Source organism: Manihot esculenta, chromosome 2, assembly GCF_001659605.2.
Source record: "Manihot esculenta cultivar AM560-2 chromosome 2, M.esculenta_v8, whole genome shotgun sequence".
Lineage (NCBI taxonomy): Eukaryota > Viridiplantae > Streptophyta > Magnoliopsida > Malpighiales > Euphorbiaceae > Manihot > Manihot esculenta.
The window spans coordinates 13,966,992-13,977,903 of record NC_035162.2 but is presented as its reverse complement, the minus strand read 5'-3'; the positions used below and the strand labels follow the sequence as shown (position 1 = coordinate 13,977,903).

General features: G+C 36.5%; 2 protein-coding genes across 2 annotated transcripts; one reads left to right on the top strand and one right to left on the bottom strand.

Annotated features, from left to right (window-relative positions):
• Positions 1-854: 854 nt before the first annotated feature.
• Positions 855-1,625, bottom strand: LOC110608843. The gene has a single exon (XM_021748130.1). It carries the CDS (start codon positions 1,623-1,625, stop codon positions 855-857), a length of 771 nt encoding a protein of 256 aa, XP_021603822.1.
• Positions 1,626-2,773: 1,148 nt separating this feature from the next.
• On the top strand, positions 2,774-10,053 carry LOC110607163 (PH, RCC1 and FYVE domains-containing protein 1). The gene is made up of 9 exons (XM_021746254.2): positions 2,774-3,370; positions 4,332-4,418; positions 5,114-5,203; positions 5,342-5,428; positions 5,512-5,631; positions 6,079-8,181; positions 8,404-8,550; positions 8,752-9,254; positions 9,609-10,053. Exons 1-9 carry the CDS (start codon positions 3,323-3,325, stop codon positions 9,766-9,768), a joined length of 3,345 nt encoding a protein of 1,114 aa, XP_021601946.1. The 5' UTR covers positions 2,774-3,322; the 3' UTR covers positions 9,769-10,053.
• Positions 10,054-10,912: the final 859 nt, after the last annotated feature.

Below are 10,912 nucleotides of genomic sequence, written 5' to 3'. Positions count from 1 at the left end.
ATTTAAATTATTAATAATTCAATCATCAGTTTTTTAACTGAATTTATATAAATTTATAATTTAAATATATAAAATTTTATCTTAATTTTACTACTATTTCATATTATGAATTTATGTGGATCCAGCGTAAATAAATTCTTCCCTTCAATAATTATAAAAAAAATACAAAATTATAAAATTATAAAAAATTATAAAATTAAAAATTTCGAGTAAATTTACAAAAATGAATAACTGTTTAGCTTTCTACGGTGAATCGTTCCAAAACAGAAATTACCGATAATAATAATTTCAAACAGTATTTCCACTAGACAATTCCACAACATGTGACCTTAATCCGAGGAATGAGTTACAACAAAAATTTCACTCTTCACTATGAACAAATATCCCTAGAGATCACAATCCCCTCTTTGGTTTCACCTCACCAATACATCCTTCTCGTTTCTCTCCAAAATCTGGGCGCTCTATCCGCCACCATATCCTCCGTCCCACGTACTCCTTAGCTTACACCATATCACCCCTCTCTTTCTCTTGTGGAAACTAAAGTACTCGCCCTGCAGTGCCCTCGCTTTGCTTGCGTTAAGCTAAAGTACACCACCGTCTCTTTTTACCACTGCGTCACGCTCGATGAGGGGTATTAATGTCATTTAGCGCCTCACGGGGAACCTTAAGTACTGAAATTACCTTCATACCCTTGGCACTCCTACATGCGTCCCTCCTTTGTCTCTGCCTTGAGCTACAACCTAAATCCTGCTCAATAACTCTTCCCAACTCCCAAGTGATAGGATCTGTTTGCCTTACGATTTTATTTCTCCCTCCTCTTACCTACCTTTTTTTTGAATCAAGAAAAACTTTATTTATCTTGTAGAATAATAATCCAAGAGACAATCAGGAATGTCAATCCAAATCTTGAATCTACCATGATGAATAGACTCTCTAGCTAATAAATGGGCGGCTCTATTTTCTGAACGCCGTACCCAACAAACATGAATGTTACCCTGAGACCGCATAATATCTTTGCAATCAGAAACAACTAATCCAAACTCTGAAAAGTCATCCAGAGGAGAGCGAATAGCCAAGGCTAAGGATTGGTTATCCGTAAAAATACAACCCGCCTGAAGAAAACAATCTCTAGCATAAGATAAACATTGACGCAAGGCCAAAGCTTCAGCAATAACAGGTTGCCCACCCCCCTCATAGAAACCCGAAATTGCAATGGAAAAGAAGCCTTCCAAGTCCTCAAATACTGCTGCAAAACCGAACAAATCAGCACTAGCAAAGACTGCACAATCAATGAATGCAATCCAATCAACTTCAAGAGTGGTAGCCTCAACCAATGGGAGCACACGAGGAACAGATGGGTGGGATAACGTCCTTGGTCGAGACACAAGTGAAGCCACATAATCATTAAAATAGGAACTAGCAGCATGATGAACCTCACTGGGTGACAAAACTTTATTGACCCACAATCTTTTATTCCTGGCATGCCATAACTTCCATGCATGTATAGCCATACGTGCAGTCCTTTCTCTGCCAAAAGTATTATAAATATGAATAAAGAAATCCATGAATATAGAAAAATCAACAGTAGTAGAAAAACCAGCAAGTCTCCATAACTCAACAGCCATTGGACAATGCAAAAAAACATGTGAAATAGATTCATCATGATCACAAAAAAGACATGCAGCAGGTACATGTATCCCACGCCTCAAAAGAATATCCCGAGTAGGAAGCACTCCTCTTACCTACCTTCTCTTTGTTCCTTGGAGTTTTGATTCATTAAATTAGCTAATTTCATCTCATCTTTTAGAGGTAAATTAATTATATTAATTTATTTTAAATAATTAATTATATTACAATTAGTCTACTAATAAAAAAATAGAATAATTATCAGAGAGGAAAAAAATGGTAAGATATGATTTAGAAAATTATGAAAGTAATTATTATAAACAATATTTAGTAGATATAATGGTAAAATTGAAAAATTAATCAACATATTTTAATATATTCAAAATAATAAATAATTTTAGAGAAATCAATTGCTTAAAAGTAACATATAAAAGTGAACGTTTCACCTATAAATCTCATTTTGCATTAGAACTCCATTGTAACTTATTTTAAAATAATTCTCATTCTATTCAGTAATTTAGGGACAAATAAAAAATTAAAAAAATATATTTTTATATTTTTTAATTAATTTAATTTTTATAAAATATTAAAGTTTTAATTTTTAATTTATTCAATTTGACTCGGTGTGGACTGTAACATCTCTGTATTGAATCTCCATATTGAATCAAACGGAAGCCCGTAATTATTCAAAATTTAAATTATATATATATATATTTTTTTAAAATAGAAAATGAGGGAGTCGAACCTTTGAGCTCACGAGGCTACAAGGATGAAATTCAAATTATGTTTATAACAAGTGATAAAATTCACATCACATTATATGAATGACAAGAGTTATTGTTTTTCCTTTACATAAAAAATAAAAACTATAAATTTATTTAATGTTTTTATGATTAAGTTTATCTTTTAATATAATAATTAATTTATATAAAGAGTGATTTTCTCTATTGCAATTTAAATGCCAAAAATAAACAAATTGGGTAACTGAAAAAGAAAAGTAAAACTACACTTTTTTTCTTTCTATATCAGTTTCACTTTGTGTTTTATTATTATTTTTATTAATTAATTTGAGAATAAAAAAATAAAAAAATAAAAAAAAATCACCAGTAAGTTTTTAACTTTTAATGGTGCCTTGGAAATGTCTTCTCATTTCTTTTCTGCAATCCTCTCACTCTCTCTTTCTCAGGCGATTTCATTTTCATGTCTACTCTCTCTTCTCGCCCTTTTTTCTAATTTTCTTTTTGTTTTCCATCTTTGACTCTCTCTGTACTTTATATTTTACAACCAGGACTCCTCCGTTTCTCTCTCTCTGTCTCCCCCTCCTCCTTCGGCTTCATCTGTCGTCTCCGACACCGCCGCGTCGGGTTCGGACCTGTTTATCTGATCGGCTTAGCTTCGTTTCTTACTGAGCTGCTTCCATTCGCCGGGGAAGTGATATTCGTTAGTTTAGGGACACCGTTGTTTCTTTTTGTTTTGTTAGTTTACAGTGGTGGGCGATCACTGACTTTGACTTGAGAATTTTTTGGTTCCTGGAGAGACTTGTAGATCTGTGAAAGAGGTAGTTTCTGGCTAGAGAACGAGAGGAAGAGTTGGAGGGGGTTTTGATGTGAGGAGTTAGTAGATGGTATATGATGAACGGAGCTCCGGTGAGCGATCGGAGAGGGAGGTGGCGTTTTGGTAAATATCGTCACATGGAATGGCAGATCTTGTTAGCTACGGTAATGCCGAACGCGACATCGAGCAGGTTCTCTCTACGCTTCTTCTTCTTTCTCTCTCCCCATCGCTTCCTTGCTTTTCCTGTCTACTCTCGCGCGTTATTTTTTTTTTTTTAACCAAAGTTGGGATTTTTTTTGCTTAATTTGGGTTGGATTTTGTCAAATTTTATTCTTCTGTTTATTTATTTATTTTTCATTTTCTGCATAATAAAATTATAGCCGTGAATTACCTGACAGCCTCGTTGCCAATTTTCGTTTTCTTTTTTTCTGGTGTAATTGACGCATATTTAGATACAAACAATGTATTTTTTTTTGGGTTGGTTCGCTTGGATTTTACAATTATAATTTTGAATTGCTATATTTGAGGATGTTTTGTTGGGGGATCATGTGCAGCCACTTTGCATAAGCCCTGTTTGGTGCAAGGAACAATTTCTCTGGTTTTTAGTTACAGATAAATGCCTAATTTATTGTCCTAACCCCTTTTCTTTTCCTTCGGAACTTTTAATTGCCTATTTTTAGCAATTTAAATGGTGCTTCAAGGTTTATTTGGAGAGAATATACATTTAAATTGGGAGGAAGTAAATACACTGTGGATCATCCATCATGCTAAATAGAATAGTGGCCATCTATTTGGACATAAAGTGTTCTCCCCCCCCACCTTTCATTTTTTTGGGTGTTATTATCAAATAATAGGTCTTATGATTTTTAGGTTATTGTACGAAGCTTGATTTTATTCTATATCAGAGGTTTAGCAAGAAGTTGAAATTTAGAGCTGCAATGATGCGCCACTGTAAATTGTACCCATGAGAAATCTCCTTTTGCTTGATGCTAATCTGCTGGAGGTTTCATAGTTTTCATGAGTTTGCTGTGCAAAAATCTGTGCTACATATTTAACTAAATGACATTGCAGCATTGTTTTTTGTTTGATGTACTCTACATCTCAATGTACTTGCTCTTTTTGTTATAAATTATATTTTCTAACTTTTGCAGGCATTAATTGCTCTGAAGAAAGGTGCTCAACTTTTGAAATATGGTCGTAAAGGAAAGCCCAAGTTTTGTCCATTTAGACTTTCTAATGTAAGTTTGATCTTGACTCTTGAGCCTGTTATGAAGAGCACCCTCAGATGTCAATGCCATATTTTCTGCTTAGTTTAGGTGAAACTTAAAAATCATAATTTGCTCCAATGTGAGAATATTCAGAATGCCATGACTTTGCCTTTGCTATGTAAAATTATTTTCTTGGCCTTGGAATCAATAATGATTCTGGAAATATTTATTTTTTATTTTTATTTTGTGCTTTGTCTCTGTATACATATAAATTTTGACACAACATTTCTGTTAAATAACCACAACTACTGAGAAGGTTTCATCATTGGCATTTAGTTGCCACTTCTTTATATGGTTATTTGACATTGGTCATACAATAAATGGTCAGTCTTTTGTTTTGTGTGCTTGGAGGATTGTGGAACCTGGAAAATGCAAGATAGCAAGATTGTTTGTTGCGAAGGAGCTTTAGAATTATAGGATGTCACATATAAATATTTATGATCAGATGCTTGTCGATTGCCTAGTTTGCTTCCTTATTAAAATTCCTTCTGAATTGGTTTTGGTTTTCATTTTTTTATTTTTTTGCTTTTCTAGAGTGTTTATTCTTCTGATTGGTTTTCATAGTATCTACAATTTGGTTTGTGATACTGCAATGCTTTGTTTCTTGCTCCATGTTCCTTTTCACGCTATCATATTGTCACTGTTTTGTCATATAAAAATCACAGGATGAAACAACTTTGATCTGGATTTCGAGTAGTGGTGAAAGAAGTTTGAAGTTAGCTTCTGTCTGTAAAATTATTCCTGGACAAAGAACTGTAAGCTTTCTATATCTGTTACTCATCAGTTTGATGCTTTTATCCTTATAATTAGTAGATCTTTCACATTAATTTAATGATTAAGCTCTTGCATAATGCAATCAGTGTTCTAATAATTTCTCTTTATCTTGCTAATAGGCTGTTTTCCAACGTTATCTCCGTCCTGAAAAGGATTATTTATCTTTCTCTCTTATATACAATAACGGGAAGCGGTCCCTTGATCTGGTTAGTGATGGTTATGTATGATTGCTTTTGAGTTCCTTTGTTTTCTGCTTAAACTATGAATCTCATGTGGTATTGCCTTCTAGATTTGCAAGGACAAAGTTGAGGCAGAGGTGTGGATTGCAGGCTTAAAAGCATTAATATCTTCTGGTCAAGGTGGACGCTCCAAAATTGATGGATGGAGTGATGGTGGCCTCTACCTTGATGTAATTGCACTTATTTTGATCCAGTTGTTTATTTTCACATTATCGTTGCTTCATTTACTTCCCCCACTTGCAATCCCAATTTCTTTTTTGTTTCCTTCAGTATGTAATACCCAATCATATAAGTGGCATGCACAGTTTGTGAATTTTTATTTCTTGGGGATAGCTTTTTTCGGGGGGGAGGGGGCTAGGAGGCAGAGTGTTAGATATGTGAAAAGAGGTTGGTTAGTTTATAATATTTAGTCAAGCTTATATTTTTTAGAATTGTCTACTGTTCTGGACTTAGTTAATAAGTTTTAAATAAAACTTGGATCTATGGGTGGGTTTGCGGCCGACGTCTTGTTTGTTCGAGGCATGTGCTTTAGCCTTTAAGCATTGTTTTTAGTACAATGATTTGCATCTTCCACACTGCTGCAGGTTATCTGATATTATTTGGTGAATTGATTTCAGGACAGCAGAGACCTGACGTCAAATAGTGCTAGTGACAGTTCCATTAGTGTTACACGAGATATTAGTTCTCCTGATATTTCTGTTAGTTTCAATCCAAGTACTTCTCCAAGGAGTTTTCGGCCTGAGAATTCTCCAAATTCTGATCGGTCACATGTAGTATCAGAGAATACAAATATGCAAGTAAAAGGATCTGGTTCAGATGCTTTTCGGGTTAGTGTATCTAGTGCCCCAAGCACTTCCAGTCATGGTTCTGCACCAGATGATTGTGATGCTTTAGGTGATGTATACATATGGGGTGAGGTCATATGTGATAATGCTGTGAAGGTGGGGGCTGATAAAAATGCTAATTATTTGAGCACTAGAGCAGATGTGCTTCTCCCTAGACCATTAGAGTCTAATGTAGTTTTAGATGTGCATCATATAGCCTGTGGAGTAAGGCATGCAGCACTTGTCACAAGGCAAGGTGAAGTTTTTACTTGGGGTGAAGAATCTGGTGGACGGCTTGGTCATGGTGTGGGCAAGGATGTTATTCAACCTCGTCTGATTGAATCTTTGGCGGTTGCAACTGTTGACTTTGTAGCATGTGGAGAATTTCATACTTGTGCTGTTACAATGGCTGGAGATCTCTATACATGGGGAGATGGAACACATAATGCTGGGCTTCTTGGTCATGGTACTGATGTCAGTCACTGGATACCTAAGAGAATCTCGGGTCCACTTGAGGGACTTCAGGTTGCTTCAGTAACTTGTGGTCCATGGCATACTGCCTTGGTAACATCAACAGGACAGCTTTTTACATTTGGTGATGGAACATTTGGTGTCTTGGGTCATGGCGACAGAGAAAATGTTGCATATCCTAGAGAAGTAGAATCTCTCTCAGGGTTGAAGACAATTGCAGTTGCATGTGGGGTGTGGCATACTGCTGCTGTTGTGGAGGTTATTGTTACACAGTCTAGTGCTAGTTTTTCATCAGGGAAATTATTTACTTGGGGTGATGGAGACAAAAATCGACTTGGACATGGAGACAAGGAACCTCGGCTTAAACCCACATGTGTGCCAGCATTAATTGACTACAATTTTCACAAAATTGCCTGTGGACATAGTCTAACTGTTGGCTTGACCACATCAGGACATGTCTTTACAATGGGGAGTACTGTTTATGGCCAACTTGGGAATCCTTATGCCGATGGGAAGCTACCGTGCTTGGTAGAGGATAAGCTTTCTGGAGAATCTGTTGAAGAAATTGCCTGTGGTGCATATCATGTAGCTGTTTTAACATCCAGGAATGAAGTATACACATGGGGAAAGGGTGCCAATGGGAGGTTGGGCCATGGAGATATTGAAGATCGTAAAACACCGACTCTAGTTGAAGCTTTGAAGGACAGGCATGTGAAGTATATTGCTTGTGGTGCAAATTACACTGCAGCTATATGTCTTCATAAATGGGTATCTGGTGCTGAGCAGTCACAGTGCTCGTCATGTAGACAAGCTTTTGGGTTCACGAGAAAGAGGCATAACTGCTATAATTGTGGACTTGTGCACTGCCATTCATGCAGTTCCAGAAAAGCAACAAGAGCAGCCTTGGCTCCTAATCCTGGCAAACCATATCGTGTCTGTGATTCTTGTTTTGTGAAATTAAATAAGGTGTCAGAGTCTAGTAATCATACTAGGAGAAATTCTGTCCCTCGACTTTCAGGTGAAAACAAAGATAGGTTGGACAAGGCAGAATTAAGGCTTTCAAAGTCTTCACTGCCTTCGAATATGGATTTAATTAAGCAGTTAGATACCAAAGCAGCCAAACAAGGAAAGAAAGCTGATACATTCTCACTTGTTCGCTCCTCTCAAGCACCTTCTTTGTTACAGCTGAAGGATGTTGTATTGTCCAGTGCTGTTGACCTGCGAGCAAAAGTCCCAAAACCTGTTCTTACACCTTCTGGAGTAAGTTCCAGGTCCGTGTCACCTTTTTCAAGGAGACCTAGCCCCCCACGTTCTGCTACGCCTGTTCCAACAACGTCTGGACTGTCGTTTTCAAAAAGTATAACTGATAGTTTGAAGAAGACAAATGAGCTTTTGAATAAAGAAGTGCTCAAGTTGCGTGCACAGGTATATTGGCTTACAAGTTTTGCATCATGTTTTTATGTTGATTATACATTACTGAACTAATTAATTCAGTTTTTTACATGTTTGCTTTTCCACAATTGTTTTGATTTTTTTTTTTAAATTTAATGTGGGGTGGGGTTCAGTGTGGGCTGTTTAGTATTGTTTATATCTTTCTTCATTTGTGTAGAAGATGTTTAAACTTTTGTGGTAATGTCTATGCCTTAGGTTGAGAGCCTAAGACAGAGATGCGAGTTCCAAGAATTAGAGCTTCAGAAATCTGCAAAGAAGGTACAAGAAGCAATGGCATTAGCTACAGAAGAATCTTCCAAATCTAAAGCTGCGAAAGATGTTATAAAGTCACTTACTGCACAGGTGCTTCCTTTTTGTGTATTGCAGATTGGTATTTTAGCATTTCAATTTCCTAATAATGGCTCATTTAACTTTCCCAATTGTAGTTAATTAGAGATCCTTGATGATACTATTCCTCTTTGTTAACAGTTCTTCATATTATATTTTCGTCTACAAACTGGTGTAATAACTTTTTAATAATTCATTTCTACATTATTATCCCAGCTCAAGGATATGGCTGAGAGGCTGCCACCTGGGGTCTATGACAGTGAAAACATGAGGCCAGCTTACCTAACAAACGGTGTGGAGCCAAATGGTGTTCATTATGCTGATGCAAATGGAGAAAGGCACTCAAGATCAGACTCCATCAGTGGAACTTCATTGGCCTCCCCCATGGGAATTGATTCTACTTTGTCAAATGGAGCTCAGGGTCCAGCTCATTCATTCCGGGATCCAACTCCGTCCAATGGAAGGGATTACCCTCCAGATGCAAGATTGCCCAATGGTGGAGAAGTTCAGTCAATTAGTACTGTGTCCGAGTCTGTTGATGGGAAAGAATCTAGATCTCTTCATGATGGTGAGAATGGTGTGGCATCGAGGGATTCAGCACTAATTCCCAGCAGTAATCAAGTTGAGGCTGAATGGATTGAACAGTATGAACCTGGAGTGTATATAACTCTAGTGGCCCTGCGTGATGGAACTAGAGATCTTAAACGAGTGCGCTTCAGGTACTCATTTATGTTTTATCTCTCAATTTTAAATATTCGTAGCCAACTCTTGGAAGGAACCCAAAGCTGATTGACCTGATTTTGGAGAATGCTGAAATACATTCAAGATTCTAAGATGTTTTCACACTCATCTATAGGAATCCTGATCCTTGATCAACTATGTTTCCCTTTATGCGGTTTTAAATTGATTTTGTTGTCTTCTTGAGTAAAGAAATACAAGTTACCAAAGAAAAGGCTCATATTAATGTTAAATTGGTGTGTTGAACAAATTGTGGATTGCCTTCTTGTAGCAATTGAAATGTTCTAATTGATGTGATCATTTTATTGCAACCTGATCCTTAAAATTACTTGCAGCCGGAGAAGATTTGGCGAGCACCAAGCAGAAACTTGGTGGTCCGAGAATCGTGAAAAGGTGTATGAAAAGTACAATGTTCGTGGATCAGACAAATCATCAGTTTCAGGCCAGGCTGCTCGCAGATCTGAGGGAGCCATGTCAACCTCTTCCCAACCTTAGCCACAATTGGAGGGCGGGAAGTTCTTCGTCAACACATTTGCACCACCTTCGACAACAAGGTTGTTAAAGGTTAAGCATGATGAAAGCTAAACCAACATCAGTTTTTTTTTTGTTCTCTTCTTTTTGATGTTCTCAGTTCTCCTTCCCTTCATAATTTATTTTCTTTCTTCCATTTAATTTCTTGGGTATCTACCCTTTAGAAATCTGTTGTATTTTGTAGTGTATATAAAAAGCATTAATTGTGAGATAATTCGGGCAAGAAAGGTTTTGTTCTTTACTTCCTCACACACCCCAACACTCGCTCTAATTTCCCCCCTTTGCCCTCATATATATCTCTTACAGTGCAATTTTGCTCCTTTTTGATGTTCTCAGTTCTAGAGAGAAGAATCCATTTGAGGACTTTCTTATTTGTGGTTGAAGGGTTCTCATTTACATGAAAAAATGGGTTCAAACTAAACAATAAGGTACGGTTGAGGGAGAAGGCAGATATCTACTTCGGTAGTGGTTAGCTAAAAGTTAAGTGATTTGATTTAGTTAAACATCAAGTCTAAATGTGAATGGGTTCTATAATTTTCTCTCTAGAACTGGAATTGTTCGCAAGCTTGAGAGTAGCAGACTTTTCCAGGCAGTCTTAATTTTGTTTGCAAAATCTTCTAGAGCCTTCTTCCTTCCTCGTACGGTAAAACTGGGTTGTTGAAGCTCTTTTGTGAGGAAAAATCTGAACAAATATCAAATTTGCTATTCTTTTTAACCCATATGCATTTTGAAGGGCCACTCGCAGCTGCAGCAGCAACTATTGTTCATAATATCATGACACCTAATTTAGGCAAGACCATTCATTTACATAGCTCATTGCAATATCATGATGCAAATACCCACCGAATCTGAGCATGGGATTAGGTTTTATGCAGATTTTGGGTTGGGTGACAGAGGACAACCATCTCTGCAAATAACACACTGCCTTCTAATCAAAATAAGCTTACTTCTCTATATATTTGAATTTTATCAAACTGATTTTTTTTTTAATTATATATATAGAGGGACTTTCAGTTTGATGGCAACAAACTGTAAGAGTTAAAACGTATAATTGATATATATGCTAATTTTAACACATATCAGAGACATAAAAGTAATTTTTTTAAAA